The 18188-nt window shown below is 45.2% G+C and overlaps 1 protein-coding gene and 1 long non-coding RNA gene across 4 annotated transcripts in view; one reads left to right on the top strand and one right to left on the bottom strand.

The window, feature by feature from the left end:
• Positions 1-18174, top strand: part of FSD2 (fibronectin type III and SPRY domain containing 2) — a 31098-nt gene extending 12924 nt beyond the window's left edge. The window contains exons 9-12 of one of the 3 annotated variants that reach the window (XM_082388500.1): positions 1114-1247; positions 3982-4114; positions 7093-7269; positions 15729-18174. In XM_082388500.1, the coding sequence (XP_082244626.1) occupies positions 1114-1247; positions 3982-4114; positions 7093-7269; positions 15729-15888 (604 nt within the window). In that variant the 3' untranslated portion in view covers positions 15889-18174. Of the gene's footprint in view, positions 1-1113; positions 1248-3981; positions 4115-7092; positions 7270-8036; positions 8122-9282; positions 10312-15728 lie in introns of those variants that run through there. The other 2 variants (XM_082388499.1, XM_082388501.1) reach the window with 2 other exon arrangements.
• LOC309627033 lies at positions 11572-15736 on the bottom strand. The gene is made up of 3 exons (XR_014243496.1): positions 15153-15736; positions 14616-14820; positions 11572-11888 (listed from the first exon to the last, which is right to left on the bottom strand). It is a non-coding gene; the product is annotated as an uncharacterized lncRNA (long non-coding RNA).
• Positions 18175-18188: the final 14 nt, after the last annotated feature.

Below are 18188 nucleotides of genomic sequence, written 5' to 3'. Positions count from 1 at the left end.
CTTGTCATGGTTACCATCTTATGTTTCTTCCAGTGATGGCTTGAGAAATGCCTCTCTTCTAGACTGTAAGCTCTATGAGGGCAGGAACTACATTCATTTTCCCTAGGGCCTCCCTATACAGTCTCTGGAACCTAAGGTGTTTAGTTAATACTTATTGAATGAAGGGACTTCCTTGGTGGTGCAGTGGTTAAGACTCTGCACTCCCAATGCAGGGGCCAGGGTTCGACCCCTGGTCAGGGAACTAGATCCCACTTGCATGCCGCAATTCAGAGTTTGCATGCCACAACTAAGGAGCCCTTGAGCCGCAACTAAGGAGCCAGCGAGCTGCAACTAAGGAGCCCGCCTGCTGCAACTAAGACCCAGCGTAACCAAATAAATAAATAAAATAAAAAATACTTATGGAATGAATATGTAAAAGTGCCCCTCTGGCCAGAGCTATAGCCTCAGAGTGACCTGGACATCCTGGCCTCGCCAGGTGTGGGTATTGTATCTGTAAATGGGCATCACCCTGAAGGCTTCTCTTTCCCACTGAACTGAAATGGGGTTGGCAGCTGCAGGAGTACAGACAGTGGCAACCATGGGCTTGTAATCCTGTATTGTACCACTTACATAAATTGGATTATTCCCAGTAGGTAGCTGCCCTCAAAGAGGTTAATAGCAGTGGGCTTCTGTGGGCCTTTCAGCTCTAGCCAGATCATTTGTTCATAAACACAGACTGAGAGCCTGCTAGGGGCCCAGTGCTGTGCTTACGTAAGTGGTACTTGACCCCTGCCCTCAGAGAGGTTGTGGCCCTACCAGACAGACTGAGACACACTGGATTCAACTGCATGCATGCCCCCGCCATGCAGCGTTAGACAAGGTGCCTGGGACAAGGGGTGGGGAGCTTGGAGGGGAGAGAGCCACAGACAGAAGGGATACAAAGAAATGAGAAAAGTGGACCTGAGTGGGAGGGAGCACTGAGGGGGTCAACACTCCTGCCTGCACCGCTGCTGGAGGTCAGAGGACAGGGGCGGCGGTGGGGGGAGTTAAAAAATCCCTGCTTTGAAAGGGAGGTCTGGTGCTTGGGCCTGGCTGCCCTGGCCCCAGGGTGACTTCAGCTGCCTCCTTGCCCAGGTCTGTTGTGGGCATCCCCACCTGCGAGTGCCTGGTGCAGCTACAGCCCCGGCAGAGCTACACCATCTACGTGCGAGCCCTCAACGTGGGGGGCCCCAGCGCAAGGAGCGAGCCCGCTACAGTCCACACCACAGGTCTGTGACCCCCGCCGCATACTTTCTGGGAGCAAAGTGACCCCCTTGTGGCAGACCCAGGGCTGCTATGACTTCATTGTTAAATCGATAAATTTTCACTGATATGAGCACATGGCAAATCAGGCTGGGAAGGGGCTCAGGGGTGATCAAAGCTCTAGGGTCCCATTTTACAGAAGGGGAGACCAAAGGCCCAAGTCATACAGCAGTGGGGTGGCTGAGCAAGCATTAGAACTCAGGGTTTTTCTCCATGCCCTTCAGGTGGGCTAGAGGCTTGTCACACTGGACCTGGGTGGCCCAGAAACCACATTTCACACAGGCTGAACACCACCCCTGGGACGTGGTCTTTATGAAATTCCCAGGAAGAGCCATGGGCCATGGATTATCTCCCTGCTATCGGCCCAAACATCTCCTTACCCACAGGCCCAAAGTAGATCCAGATGCCTTAGTGGGTGCCCACATCCACATCCAGCTCACCCCCCCACCCCCGCACTTGCCATCAGCACATCATAGAATTGTCACATCTCATGTTCAAGTCCTGAGTCAGCAGAGATATCACTAGAAACATTCCATGCATCTCCTGCTATCCCAGCACTGCCACGGCTCTGGGTTCTGAGCTTTGCTAAGGTGCGCTAAAGCCAGGTGGCTCTTCCCACACCTCACAGAGCAAGCCCAGCTCAGGCCAGCTGCAGACTGGGTGACAAGCAGGTAAGAATCAGAAGGAGGGAGCCTGGGCCCAGGGCTCAGGGGACATCGTTCCTTTGGCTGGGATCTTTCACTGAGGGATGTAGGGTCATTTTGTCCTCATTTCCAATACCAGGAGGAAAGGTATGCGATTAGTCCCCACTTATGTTCCTTCCACAGAGATGCGAAAAACAAGTTACATGGCTGCCGAAGGCGGTAGGGGTTAGGGCTGGGATTAGGACTCAGGGTTTTCTTTTATATTGTGATGGAACTTTCCTTTGGTTGACTGGCATTTCTAATTTCTTGTGCTGACTTGGTGTTTTGAAATGTCAAATTCTGGCTGTTTCGATAAAAGAGAACAGAGCAAAAGGTACAGCCAGCCCTTGGTTATTGTTGTCTATGAATTCCTTTGTTCAAATAATTTGTTAAGAGTGTATTTACAAAAAACTTAAATAAACATGAATCGGCAAAAGACATATCTATCCGTTCAAAAAACGATCCTTGTTTGGGCCTAGAGAGCAGGCAGTAAGGGCCATGCCTGTCAGCTGCAAGGTGGGAACCTGCCTCCCCCTGGTCCGTCCGCTCAGGTAGCAAATGAAATTTCCAGCAACATCGAATTGTGGAAATAAATGTGGACAGCTTGGGGCTTCCCTGGTGGTGCAGTGGTTAAGAATCTGCCCACCAATGAAGGGGACACAGGTTTGATCCCTGATCCGGGAAGATCCCACATGCCACGGAGCAACTAAGCCCGTGCACCACAACTACTGAGCCTGCGCTCTAGAGCCCGTGAGCCACAACTACTGAAGCCCGCACGCCTAGAGCCCGTGCTCTGCAACAAGAGAAGGCACCACAATGAGAAGCCTGTGCACCACAACGAAGAGTAGCCCCCGCTCGTTGCAACTAGAGAAAGCCCGCACACAGCAACGAAGACCCAATGCAGCCAAAAAAGAAAAAAAAAAAAATGTGGACAGCTTGTGGCGAGGCTTGAAGTAGAATTTGAAGCAATGAACATGACAGAATGGGAGCTGAGGAGCTTGACTAAGAGACAGTGATGGAGAATGAGTTACTATGTCCCTAAACAAAGGATTTTTTTAAAAAACTAATTTCTTATTAAACCCATTCGGTACCTTTTTTTTTTTTTTTAATAAGCAGATATTCATTTTTATTTATTTATTTATTTATTTATTTATGACTACGTTGGGTCTTCGTTTCTGTGCGAGGGCTTTCTCCAGTTGCGGCAAGCGGGGCCACTCCTCATCGCGGTGCGCAGGCCTCTCACTATCGTGGCCTCTCTTGTTGCAGAGCACAGGCTCCAGATGCGCAGGCTCAGCAGTTGTGGCTCACGGTCCCAGTTGCTCCGCAGCATGTGGGATCTTCCCAGACCAGGGCTCGAACCTGTGTCCCCTGCATCGGCAGGCAGATTCTCAACCACTGCGCCACCAGGGAAGCCCGGTACCTTTTTTTTTGATGTGCTTTGTTTTAACCATGATTTGGAGAGGGTTACAATCTCCTTCCTCTCCCTAGCTGCCCTAATTGAAAGTTGAATGTGGAATTTTGCTAACCTTTGTCAAATTGATCGTTAAGAATTCCCTCAATTGCTATTCCCCTTGGCAAGTAGGTTAGAAATTCCTGTTCACCAGCGGGTATTTACAGCCTCCCATTTAAGGGCGCAGCCACTGTAATCAGAGGGGCTTGGGGTTCGAATTTGAGTTCTGTCATCTGCCAGCTGACTCCTCAACCACCCTGCACCTCAGTTTTCTACTCTACAGGATGGAAATACTAACCCCTGGGTACTCGTAAGGAGTGAATGAGATAAGAGTTACTGCTTAGCTCAGTACTAGACACACAGTAACCCCCAACACATGTTAACCGCCACCATTATTAGCATGAGGGTCATTACCACGCAAAGTCCAGGCTCAAGTGTATCGTGCAGGAAGCTAAGCCGGCCACGCGTGGTGAAGCCTCGGCCCGCATGGAGCGCAATGTGGAGAAAGCAGAGGAGTGACTGGCTGTTGGTGGGGGGGATGTGTCTGTGTGCTTCCTCCCCTCGCAGGCAGCTACTTTCACCTGAACGAGCACACCCGCCATCCCTGGCTGACCGTTTCTGAAGATGGGCTTACAGTGGTACGGAGTGAGAGGAAAGCCCCCGCCGGGGAGCCGCTCCCCAGCGACACCCGCTTTACCAGGTACTGTAACAGCCCCTCACCCACCTGAACAGTCTGTGAACCACCCTAATACACGCTGTTATTCGGGTAAAGTTGGATTATGACAGATGCAACCTTGAAGGGGGCTTCAGGCTCTCACTCCTAGAAATGAGTGAGGGGGAGGGGATGGTGGGGAGGGGAGGCTGGGGAGAGGGGAGTAGGGGTCTGGCTGGTGCCGGCAGAGGAGGCGTGTTGTGGTCTCTGAGGTGGAGTCCTGGGCTCCCAGGGCTGGAGGGTCACACCGTCAGGCCGTGGGAGAACAGCAAGGGCCCAGGTCCCCCAGTGCTTGGCCCAGAGCTCTCTCTCCCACACTGTGACACTATCTAACAAAAGCCCTGGTGAAAAACCAGCCCAAAGCCGGTGGAGGGAATGGTGGTCACGCTAGTGCACGACCGGAGAGAGAGCCGTCCATTAAAGATGCGCCTTGTCTGCCTGGATCTGCGCTATCTCCAGAGCTTAGTACTCAAGGTCAAAATGATGTATTTGTAACTCATTTCTTTCCAAATGCTTAAAGAAGACTTAAAATAGGGGGAAAGGGACTTCCCTGGCGGTCCAGTGGTTAAGAGTTCACCTTCCAGTGCAGGGGGTGCATGTTCGATCCCTGATTGGGGAGCTAAGATCCCACATGCCTCATGACCAAAAAAAAAACCGAAAGAAATAAAGAAAACAGAAAAAATATTGTAATGAATTCAATAAAGACTTTAAAAATGGTCTACATCAAAAAAAAATCTAAAAAAAAAACAAAACAGGGCAAATATGCCCTACTGAAATAGAAAAATCACAGCAATGGATAAAAAAAAAACACAGCTTAACTTCAAGGGCTAATTTCTGTTTCCAAGATTAAACATTAAACACAGCTCTTAGCTTCCTGGTAATCAGGATGAAAAGAATTCTCGGCGGGTTGGTCTTAGAGTCAGGAGGATCTTATAAGGAAGAAAAGGACTCTCTTAGGGGGGCCAGAGGGGCCACCAATGGAAAACTGCATCCAGCCTCCCTGCCTGGGTCCTGGACTGTCCTGCAGCCGACACTTCCTCTGACACTCGCTCCCTGCTGGCCTTCTTACTGCATGTGTGTTACATACCTACTATATGTAAGTGTTAGCGTGTGACAGCAGAATAGCACAGAGTACAGTGGAACACAACTTTATCCTTTCCTGCCTCTGCCCACTCAACCCAGGGTTGGGGGGCACAGAGAGGATTAAGAAGCAATAAAGTCCTTACCTGCGTTAAAAAAACAGAATGCAACTGATCAAATCTTTAAGATCTTATTGGCTTTTTTTCAATAATTCATGAGTTGGGCAGACTCTAATCTACAGCATTTCTATGGTGGGTCTCCTTCATACGTGGTCCTCTGAAAACGCACACCTTTGACCAGGCCACTGCTACTTCACTCTTTGTGTGGATTATAAGACAGCTCTCTGGGTAGACACAGCCTCAAGCATCTTCAGCTTCAACCCTTTGGTGTTGCACTAAAAGTTGCAAAACCAGTTTTTGGCCACGTCTTTTACAAGTCCTGTGTAGGTGGTCCAGCATCTCATATTGTAATATGGGAGTACTTACCACCTACTGTTCTGGTCTTGGCTTTTGGGGTTCCAGCCAAGCTGAGTTAGAGTCCCATTTTAATATCCTGTTACTAGTACATCTGTTGCCCCATGAAACAACGTGCTGTGTGCTGGGGGTAAAGAGACAAAGATAGTCCCTGGGCTTCCCTACTGGCGCAGTGGTTAGGAATCTGCCTGCTAATGCAGGGGACACGGGTTCGAGCCCTAGACCGGGAAGATCCCACATGCCACAGAGCAATGAAGCCCGTGCGCCACAACTACTGAGCCTGTGCTCTAGAGCCCAGGAGCCACAACTACTGAGCCCATGTGCCACTACTACTGAAGCCCATGCGCCTAGAGCCCATGCTCCACAAGAGAAGCCACCATAATAAGTAGCCCATGCACTGCAACGAAGAGTAGCCCCCGCTTGCTGCAACTAGAGAAAGCCCGCACACAGCAACGAAGATCCGACACAGCCGAAAATAAATTTATAAAAAAAAAAAAAAGAAGCATGGACAAGGCATCGTAGGAGCCCCAAGGAGGGCTTCTGGGAGGGGCAAGGTCTTGAAGTATAAAGAGTTCTCCAGAACAACAAGGCAAAAAGTGCCTTGTACCTGTACCAATAATGGAAGCCAGAAAGATCACGTGTGGAGAACTACAAGCAGTTTAGTGTGTCTGCAATATGGGGTCCCTAATGGGAAGAGGTCAAAGATGAGGCAAGAAACATGCATATGGTCCAGTGCAAAAAAAAAAAAAAAAAAAAAAAGTTTAGATTTTACCATTTAGGTGGTAGAAATTATTAGTAGAAAGATATGATCAGATTTATATTTCAAATTGAAGTATGAACTGGGGAGGGAGGGGGAGAGGCAGATGGGGAACAAGGAGACCAGAAGCAAGTGCTGGCCAGCTCATGAACCTCAAGCATATGGTTCCCTCAACCATGCTGTGTTGTTAGGTTTCAGTCCCTTTCTTTTTTTTTTTTTGGCCACGCCTTGTGGCATGCGGAATCTTAGTTCCCCAATCAGGAATCGAACCCACACCCCCTGCAGTGGAAGCTCAGAGTCTTAACCTCTGGACCACCAGGGAAGTCCTCAATCCCTTTCTTTCATCATGAACAAGTGAACCAAACCTTTTTGTTACTATGAAAGCCCAATCACTGAAAAAAGCAAACAGAGCCTTTTCTATTGGCTTTTCTCCTCCTCACCTATGACCAGCAGTGTAATAATCCTCTTCTAATCTTCAGCATCACTCAAGTGAGCTTTGAGAGTTAGGGCTGTGCTGCTTTACAAGTGGGTGTTCAAACATCTGCCTCCACACTTCTAGACTACCTACTGACTGACCCCAGCAGTTGGTGTCACTCACCTGCACAGCCGGGCTTGGGTCACCCCAAATCACAGATGCTTCCACTTTCTAAAACCAGGTGTGTTGCTGTCATGGGAAACCTAATTCCAGTTCGAGGGCGCCATTACTGGGAGGTGGAGGTGGACGAGTGTTTGGATTACACGGTGGGTGTGGCCTTTGAAGATGTCCCTAAACAGGAAGACCTGGGAGCAAACTGCCTCTCCTGGTGCATGAGGCACACATTTGCATCATCAAGGTAAGGTGAAATCTGGATACCCAAGATTAAAAGGTGCTTTGATAAGAATAGAGCGAGAGGTTTTCACTAGTAGTAACTAAGGCCCACGTTATGTTTTCTAAAATATGCTAAGATATTTCAGGACTCATTTCCAGCCCCCTTCCCTAAAGTCCAGATGGAAAGAGAAAGCAGCTCTGGGTACTTCCAATAAAATAGCTAAAATTCATGGAGTACTTATTCTGCGTTAAGCACTGTTCTACACTCTTGCACATACTATCTCGTTTACTTCCCATAATTGTATTATCCCATTTTAAAGATAAGAAAGCTATGCCCCACAGCAGTTCAATAATCCACCCAATAGGGATTCAGAGCTTGGATTCAAACCCAGGCAGTCTGGCTCCAAAGACAGCATTCTTCACCACTAAGTGATTGGTTTTGCATTTATGTTCAACTTCAGTGTTACTAAATGCATAGTTTGATTTGAAGCCCCAATTCCATCTTTTTTAGTAGATGTGGGCAGAGGCTTAATGGTTATGGTTAATTCCAGTTTGCTTCTGCCGCTAAGCATTCTGTCCTCTACTGGAGTAGTTCCATAAAGCTGGGAAAATCCATGAGGCCCAGGCCAGCAGACATTTCAGACTTAGAAGGCCATGGGTGCAACCACTCTCCATCTCAAAAATTGCAAAAATTTTTACCACACCAGTTACCCAGCACCGTGGGTACTATGGGGCCTCTGATCCTCGACTTGCTGAATCCTATTAACGTTTCATCCAATGTTTTGTGCCCAGGAGCCTCCATCGTGGTTAGTTAAATGTTGTCATGCCCAAGCAAAGGTGAGAAGAGCAACTTTCCTCCTGTAAGATATTAAGACTAAAATCGGCTCTGCTAAACCTCAGACCCAGTTTGAGGAATGAAAGAAATCCTGTTCACTGAGCCACGTACTGTTTTTGGATATTCTGCCTGAACTAAGACTAAAAAAATCAGTCTCCTCTCCTAGTCGGTTAAGAACAAGGGGCAGGGAAAAACTGAAGGAGCATAAAGGACGAGGAGGAGTCTGTGTGGAGTGGGAGAGGTGAGGTTAAAAGACAGAAGAAGGTGGGAACACAAGACAGAGTGAAAAAGGAAGAGCGAAAAGCAGAGTGCCAGAGCAGAAGTTTGTAGTCCCACCTTGGAAAGATGTCCGGGGAAGGGGGGGGTGGTGGTGGTGGTATGTGTGTGTGTCTCTTAACAGTGGAGGACTCGTATTTTTTGGTTCATAGTCTTAGACTCTATTGGTGGTGAGAGGGAAAGTAGAGGGAACGGCTCATTCAGTTTCTGTTGGCTGCTCAGTTAAGAAAAAAACAAGGTGAACTGGGATGGAAAGAGGCTGGTTTGTTCCGACACATGTGGATCATATTCTAAGCGTTCATCCCAGCCATGTGGACCAGCATGCTGGCACACAGAACTTCAAACATCCATAGGGGGCAGAGCTAGGAAATTTCTGTGTCCAGCTTTGGTTTCAGCCATTTTCAAAGCACAAAGGAGAAGCATCCTCCCTTCATGAGAGGCTGCTGGTGCTATACAATACTGAGTGGTGACAGGCCCCCAGGTGCCCCGCTTAGTTTGAAAGTTTAGGAAAGGGATGCCTCAGAGTACTTGTGCACAGATTATACCAAAAGGCCCAATTTATTACATGAAAGATTATGAGGTTTCCTGTTTCAAATGTCTTTATTACAAGGGATTTACAATCTGAACCTTGAAATCCACATTTTTAAACGTATTTCTATACAAATTTTGATGCAATATGAGTTTATGATACTGTATGTTAAGTTTCTGCAGTTAAGTGGCTGCTCAAAAACAGAGTTTTGAAATATAAGTTTCTTAGGACACGTTTTAGAAAAGAGATACATAGTTTGAGAACTGGCCTGTTACTTTGATAGTCATTTAATAAAAGAAAATGATATAATCATAGGAGTATTTGAAAATTGAAATGTTCTGTAAATAGCCCATCTACAGAATTTCTGAAGCTTTGTTATATCAACATTTAATCTTTAGGCATAAGTATGAATTTCTACACAAGACGACTCCAGATATAAGGATAACGGTTTCCCCAAGGAAGATTGGCATTCTATTAGACTATGAAAATTCAAAATTGTCATTTTTCAACGTGGACATTTCTCAGCATCTGTACACGTTCAGTTGTCAGCTTCCCCAATTTGTGCATCCCTGTTTTTCTTTGGAAAAGCCTGGATGTCTAAAGATACACAATGGCATTTCAATGCCAAAGTGCGTCACTTTCTATTAGACCATTCTGATGCCCAGCTTCCTGTCTCTCTTCCGTACCTACCCCTCTCCCAGCCACTCACGCCTCAGCTGCCTGAACTTAGCATTTAAGCACCATGCACCCAGCCCATCATTTATGGTTCATGTTATTATCTGCCAGACTGGTGTGCTGGCATTCATTTCACCTGACTTGGATCCTGTGTGCTGCCACCTGTGTGATGCTAGGTTAGTCAGTTCTGGCTGTAAAATGAAGGCTCAGACTAAATGAACTCAAAGGTCTTTCAGGTTGTCAAACTGTATTGGTCTATCTGTGTATGTGCAAAGTATCTGAGTCCCCAAGGCCTACAGAGCTTGGGGGAGAAGGAGGGAAGAGATATATAAGTGTTAGTGGCTCCAGCCACCCCAGCACTTGTGACATTTCATTAGTCAGCCAAGAACAGGTGTAAGAAGGCAGGAGGCCACCCACAAAGAGAACCAGGGAAGCCACGTGCCGTGCTCAGCAGCCTTCTCCTCTCCTGTTTTCCCAGCAGTCAGTGGCACTCCGGTGAGGTTTCTCCCACCGAACACTGCTTCTAAAAACCTGGTCCTCTCCCTCATGGTACTTACCCCCTTTAATTTTGAAATGATCTTTGTAACACCTAATTCCATGAAGGCAGGACAGTATCTGTCTTGTTCATCACTCAATCCCCAAGGGCTAACACGTGCACACCAAATATTTGTTTCATCCAGCCACTGCTCTTCGGCCTCTCACTGCTCTCCATGTGAGGGATGGCAGGGCTTGTTCAAACTATAGCAGAAGACCTATTGCAGGAGAGGGACAAACCTGAGGGGAGGCAGTATGAAGGAAGAGAGGGGCAACTGTGGCTAGATGGCAAGACTGGTAAAAATGCAACATTACCTACTACTACGTGCTTCCTGGTGTCACACAGCAGCCTACACATAAATAATAATAAATGTGTTGCTTTCACTATGTGCACGTTTGGGGTAGGGGGGCTAAGGTCTGGTAAAAAATAGACAACATTAGTTGCAACTGATTCTAGGAACTGTCCTATAATGCAAAGAGAACCAGATTTGAAATTGGAAGACCTGAGTTTGATTGCTATTTTGTAGCGACTTTGCCTTACGACCACTGAAAAGTCACATTATCTCCCTGAGCTTCTGTTTCTCTTTAAACAAAGAGAAAAATAATACTTGTCTTATAGGATGGGAGATTTAATGACAAACATGAGAATGCATAACAGTGTATGACATATAGCAAATGCACAACAATCTTTCAAGAGAAAATATCAGTCCACCAAGTGCAAAGCTGAGCCCTGGTAGGAGAGGTGGTCTCCAGCCAGCACCTTTGGGCATCCTGCCTCACTGCTCTCATGCCATTTTGTGACCTCGATGCCCAGCTCCCTTGGCTGCATTTCTGGTTCTCCAGTTCAAGTTTCCAGTTGCCACTTAAAGCTCTGCATACACGGCATTTTCATGCTTACCAGTCAAGATGCAGAGTAAATGACTCCACCTATAAAGCAATTCTCAGGGACAATTTAGTATCGTGCCCTGTGGATGCTTCTCTAAACATATATGCCCCTGATCTCATCACTTAAAGTTTTATGTTAACTGAAAAATCTTTCACTTTAAAGATTTTCACTTACATGTTTCCCAGTACACTCAAAGTCTGACACAAGGAGAACCTCTTGTCTCCTATCTCAAAACTCTGCCTATTGGTATAAACAGAAGTTCAGATTCTTGAATTCACAACTCAACTTGACAATCTTAAAGCTCGTTACAAACACACACACACACACACACACACACACACACATCCCTCTGCCCTGCCAACCTGGATCACTACCCTTATATAAGGAAGATACAACCAAAGCAAGCACAGAGATGGTTCAAGTTACAAACAATTAAAATATATATGTGTGTATTATCAAAAATGTTATCAGCTACTAAAAAAGAAACTACTGAGTAGGAAGTAGGACATCACAGATAAAGTAAGTTTGAATTCAGGAGTCTAACAGGCTTTATTTCACATGTAATGTAACATGGATAAAAACTAGGCATCTATAAGGTTCTAATAAAATTTTATTTGATCAAGAAAAAAATGGTGTAGAAATAGCTTTGATTTTTAAAATCCACTTAATTTAAATAAGGCAGATGACCAACTTCAAGCATCACAATTATTCAGCATAAAGAACCCTTCTTTAAACATGTTTCTCATCTTCCACAAGAAAAAAAAAGTCTAGAAAAGAACCACAACAAAACTTGTTTTTTGTAAAATATTCTAATTCCTTAAAATGCCAACAACAATCTGCTGGAACTAAATTTCAATAAGGGGCAGGATTTACCTCAAGGCCATGTTCACCTGCAACCTGCTGATAAATCTGTTAAAAAACAAAACAGAAAAAGATTTTTTTAAAAAAAATCAGACCATTGTAGCCACAATCCCTCATATTGGGCAAAAGATACCAAAATCTGTTCTTTTCTTAGCTTTACCTATATCACTTTATAACTCTTGAGCAAGTTATTAACATAATCTTTGGCCTCCCCACCTTAACAAAGGGGAAAGAGAATATGTAAAACCACCACAGACTCCTGGTGTAAACTAACACGGTTTAATAATTCAAAATACTCAGAATTTAAGGCACCTTTATTAGATGAGATTGTAAAGCTGGTTAGAGACTCGGGATACAAAATGACACTGGTTTCTGGTAAAATTAAACTGCCTTTTATTTGGAAAAGTGTATGTTTAATAATTGACTTCCTGCTGGTTCAAACAACAATATGCAATCACTTGTACACATGCAATAAAGTAATTTCTGAAGCACGTGCTTGGTCATCAGTTTGCTCTTCTCATCCTCCAAAATGTGTTAAAATCTTACGTGGCTCACACAGTGGCAGCTGCCCCCAGCACAATTCACCATGATGTGGCATTCTGTAAATGAGACTAGGTTGGTCTCTATCCAAGGTTTAGCTACCAGAAGACTTCCTGGGGCTTCCCTGGTGGCACAGTGGTTAAGAATCCGCCTGCCAATGCAGGGGACATGGGTTTGAGCCCTGGTCCGGGAAGATCCCACATGCCGCGGAGCAACTGAGCCCGTGTGCCACAATTACTGAAGCTCGCACACCTAGAGCCCATGCTCCTCAACAAGAGAACCCACCACAATGAGAAGCCCATGCACCACAACAAAGAGTAGCCCCCGCTCGCCGCAACTAGAGAAAGCCTGCACACAGCAATGAAGACCCAATGCGCCAATAATTAATTAATTAATTAATTAATTTAAAAAAAAAAGACTTCCTGGACCCTATGAAGACTGTATTACAGGAAAGGTCCTCTCCTCCACTTTCCTAACCAACTTCTCCAACTTCTAGTCACCTTCCTATCAATTAGAGTAAGATACTCATGGGTTCACTATGTCTTTCTTCACCCTGACTCATCTATAAATTCACTACTCCTATTTTCTATAGTAAGACAATGGAAAGTGTATAATTGCTGTTGGTAGATAAGTAGGTCTTGAATTCATTTTGCAAACAAGACCTGTTCTATCTACCTTTTCATTTAGGAGGCTAAAAGCAGAGTCAGCTTGACTTCAAGGACTCTATTTTCTTAGTCTCCAGAAGAACATGACAAGTCCAGCTTTTAAAACACTGTCCTCTAGCATGTCAAGATATTGAGGGAATGGTAATCTATTACTTTTATAACTTCAAGCTTTAAGAGATTTGAACTCTTACATATGCTTGCTTCATGGCAACCAACGCTTAATGAATCTAAATGCAAGATAACAGTTTGTGGGCTTCCCTGGTGGCGCAGTGGTTGAGACTCCGCCTGCCAATGCAGGGACACGGGTTCAAGCCCTGGTCTGGGAAGATCCCACATGCCGCGGAGCAACTAAGCCCGTGCACCACAACTACTGAGCCCGCGCTCTAGAGCCCGTGAGCCACAACTACTAAGACTGCGTGCCTAGAGCCCATTCTCTGCAGCAAGAGAAGCCACCACAATGAGAAGCCTGCGCACCACAACAAAGAGTAGCCCCCATTCGTTGCAACTAGAGAAAGCCTGCGCACAGCGAAGACCCAATGCAGCCAAAAAAAAAAAAAAGATAACAGTTTGTGATTTGCAAAGATTGCACCCGGTCAGCATCTTTTCTGTCAGTTAGGAAGTCTCCCGGAAGGAGCGTAACCATGAGTTGGGCACAGCTATGCCCCAAGTTAGTAAAATGTCCCAAATATTTTAGAAATGCTACTGAACAGGGGCTAGTTCATGTCTTTCTACTTCAGGGCTTATTTTCTGCTATTCCCCAATCCCAGAAAAAAATTAAGCCCGACTAATTAATTGTTTTTTCTTCATTTTTCCCACACTTTGACAGATTCAGGTTTTTCTGCTCTATTTCCACCTCACTCAAATCCTGGTAGAATTAAACTATCATTTATTTGAGTTATGCAAATTCAACTAAACAGCTTGCAGCTGATTAAAACAACATGCAGTCACTCAGACATAACCGATAAAAATGTTTTTATAAAATGAACTTGGATTCTAACCTTGCTGTCTCCCCTGTGCTCATTCCTAAGCCTAAATGTGGGTCTCTTCTTTGAAAGCAGCTTACGAGATGTCCGTATATTCAAATAGACTGGACTGGAGACAAGAATATAATCCATTCACTGGGAAAGAATCCAACCAACAAAACTGAGATTTCCCAGCTATGCATTTAAACAAAGCAGGAACTTAGTTTTTACAAATGGATTTACTGAGTACATACATCACTTCTTGGTAAAGCCATCCTATTATTCGGCCACACAGAAAGATTTCTACCCTCTGACTTCCCTTCATATCCCAAATACCCATCCAATTAAGGGGGAGGGGGCAGTGACAGAGAAGGAAAACAAGAGAAGCACGATCCAAAAATAAGGATAGATCTCTGGAAAAGACACTTGATAGTGTCTTTTGTACAATTTATAATTTATAAACCAGCCACAGATTCCTGGGAACCCGGAACGGACGCCACCCCCCCACCCCCGGCTCCTTGCCCACCCAAGTAATGCCTGTATAAAAGTTACTTCTTAAAAGCATTGCCTAGTTCCTCCCTCTCCCAGGTTAAGTTCCACATACTCACCTCCTTCAGAATACTTAAGGGGCTATACTGCCACCATGACCTGTGTCTACTCCGCTTGACTGTAAGCAAATAAAAGGCAGGAACTGTGCCTTCATAATCTCTGAATGATCAAAACATGGAAACAACAGTGTTCTGCTTTCAAAGAGCTCATATATCTGAAAAGAAAAAGGAGACATCAAATTGTCTTCCAAATTAAAAGAAAAGCCTCTTTTTTTTTTTTAAATTTTTTTTAAATTAATTAATTAATGTATTTATTTATTTATTTTTGGCTGTGTTGGGTCTTCGTTTCTGTGCGAGGGCCTTCTCTAGTTGTGGCAAGCGGGGGCCACTCCTCATCGCGGTGCGCGGGCCTCTCACTATCGCAGCCTCTCTTGTTGCGGAGCACAGGCTCCAGACGCGCAGGCTCAGCAACTGTGGCTCACGGGCCCAGCCGCTCCGCGGCATGTGGGATCCTCCCAGACCACGGCTCGAACCCGTGTCCCCCGCATCGGCAGGCAGACTCTCAACCACTGCGCCACCAGGGAAGCCCAGAAAAGCCTCTTTATTAGAAAGTAGCTTTCAAATATGTGTGTATTGGTAGGAGCAGGGGGAGTAATTCTCAACCTTTCTTCTGTTCCAATACACCTGAGGGATCTAATACATAATCCTATTAGTTAGCAGTGCTCCCCGGTGACTTCTAATATGGGCAGAGTGGGAGGGGCTTAGAAGAATCTAGGGGGTGGGGAAGATGTGTGTGGCCTAGAAAGCTCCTCCCCATCACTGCAAGAGACCTTTGACACATTTAATAATATAGTTTTGACTACTCTTAATTAAGAGAGCCCAAAGGTCTACAATATGTTTACTTAAAATGCTCTGAAACATAAATTTGGTTCATATCCTCTGGAGGCTGGTGAGTGGAAGTTACCCCCTTGGCCCTGAGCTTGACATACATTCTGATATCACAGAACAGGACTCTGGCTCTCTGCTGGTCTTAGAATCTAAGACTTTGATGGAGGAAGTTATATGCTGTTGAGGTAATGAAAAATTTAGGGACTTACAAAGATCACAGGCGATTCCTTCTCAAGTGTTGTGTCCTTTTTTTTTTTAATACTTTTTTTTTTTTTGGCTATGCAGCGCGGCCTGTGACATCTTAGTTCCTCGGCCAGGGACCAAACCCGTGCCCCCTGCAGTGGAAGCATGGAGCCCTAACCACTGGACAGCCAGGGAATTCCTTCAAGTGTCTTTAAAAAAACATTTTATGGGAATAGATGTCCTCACAAGTGATACAAAGTAACAATTACAGTAGCTCAATGCCAAACAACAGCTCCACTCCCCGAGACAACCTTGGCTAAATTTATGTAATACCCGCCGGGTGAAAAATCAGAAGGAGGCACTCCTCATTACTGAAATCTCATCCTTTCCAAAAAGTTGATGGCTGGCTAGAATTTTCAGAGAGTGGGATCCTATGTTTCACTACTTTAAAGCAGAAAAATGTGTTCCCAGCCCTTCAAAGAACTTCAAGCCAATTTCCCCAAAATAACCACATATAACTGTCAAAGATTTCTGCAAAAGAGAAGGCGTTTTAAACACCAATTACCTACTTATGTAATAACTATGAACTCAGTATAATTCCAGTAGAAATTATAGAAGTATAAGACTGTCCCTGTTATTCCATTTTTAAGGTGATACTTCTGCTCATGTCACAATCACTTGCTACAGCAATCATCTGTCTACATCATCTAAAATGTTTTTGAAACATTTGTATAGAGCAGTTATTCTTAAAAGTCTGGTCCCTGTGAGGGCCCCTGAGATCCTTTCACTCTAACAATAGAATGTGTGCTTGTATATTCTTGTGTTTAAAGACACCTCTCAGTTTTAATTTCTAATACCATAAATATTGATATATATAACACACATAAATGAGAGCTCTTTGGAATCCTCAATAATTTGTAAGGGAGTCCTGAGAGCAAAAAGTTTGAAAATAATTTATATAGAGTAACAGTGGGTCCCTCACAATGAACATCTAGTTGAATGAGTTCCTCAGTAGAAAGACTTCCCCTGTGTGATGCTAACAGTTTTCAATATTTGCTAATGTTCAGGTTGTTTTCTAGACCTCTTAGGCTTACCCACGTTCCTACAAGACATTTCCACCTAATAATATGGGAAAGATGAGAGAGATAATGCACAATACTTTTAAACAGCACGAGCACTAAGTGCAGTATTACTTACACAGACAGTTGAAGTGTGACTGCAATGCCCTCTACAGCATCTGCCCTGGACTTGCAGGCAACTTACGAGTTCTTTATAGCTAGTTTCTGATTCAGACAGTGTTTTGAGTAAACATTTCCACAGATTGTTACAGTAAATATTCATAGTAAGAACTCAAATAATAAATAGTTAGTGATAAGTCTTCCAAGGTGAGCATATATCTATGAACACCAGGCTTTTCTGTGTAAAGGTATGTAACAGGTACGCAGTTTCATCTTCATGTTTTGTTACTACACAAACGTTCCTGAATAGGAAATGATAGATGCATCTACATCTATAGAGTATCTAAAATGTAAATAAATGACAGTTCTAACTCCTAACACATAGTGACTTTGCCTCTGATGGATTCATACTGCACCTAAATGTACAACACCACCCTCTTCACTCCTGCTCACTTCCCCCCAAAAAGACTTGTTCAGCAATCCAAAGAGATGGTATGGTGTGGAGGAAAGAATTCTGGGTTGGAAATGAAGAAATCTCACTTCTAGTCCCATCTCTATCACTAACAACCTGTGTTACTTTCAGCCTGTCTCCTCTCAAAGACTGCGCTTCAATTTAAGATGAAAGGAGGGGGGACTTCCCTCGTGGTGCAGTGGTTGGGAATCAACCTGCCGGTGCCGGGGACGCGGGTTCAAGCCCTGGTCCGGGAAGATCCCACATGCCGCGGGGCAGTTGGGCCCGTGCGCCACAGCTACTAAGCCTGCTCTCCGGAGCCTGTGAGCCACAACTACTGAAGCCCGCGGGCCTGGAGCCCATGCTCCGCAGCAAGAGAGGCTGCCGCACTGAGTAGCCCACGCACCGCAGGGAGGAGTGGCCCCCGCTCGCGCAACTAGAGAGAGCCCGTGCACAGCAGGAAGGACCTAATGCAGCCAAAAACAAACAAACAAACAAACAAACAAACAAAAAGATGAAAGGAGGGGTATGACCTAGACGGTTCTGTTCCACCTCTAATACCAAATGACTCTGCTGGCCGATTCAGGAAGCTTAAAACTTACCAACTGTGAGTGTACTTTTTCAAATTAATGCAACAGGCGCTGCTGCCTCAAGCAGAAATCATCGATTATGAAGGTCTGGGTTTGTATAGACCTTCACGTTGCATACCTTATGCAACACAGGATAGCGCCCAAGGGAAATTTCACCTACTGAATTTTTTTCTTAAACTTTATTCTGAGTGTGGATTTCTCCCTTCCACATCTATCCCCACGACAGCTCCGTGAGCTACCAAGCTCGTTTTTCAGACGAAGTCCAGAAAGCGGAGAACAATGAGTTAGTAATGAGACCTAGGTCCCGGTGGCGCTGAAACGGCGACAGATACACCGACCCCTC

The sequence above is a fragment of the Balaenoptera borealis genome, assembly GCF_965194805.1.
Source record: "Balaenoptera borealis genome assembly, chromosome: 3".
Classification (NCBI taxonomy): Eukaryota; Metazoa; Chordata; class Mammalia; order Artiodactyla; family Balaenopteridae; genus Balaenoptera; species Balaenoptera borealis.
Note: the sequence above shows the minus strand (reverse complement) of the source record. Positions and strands in the feature narration are given on the sequence as shown.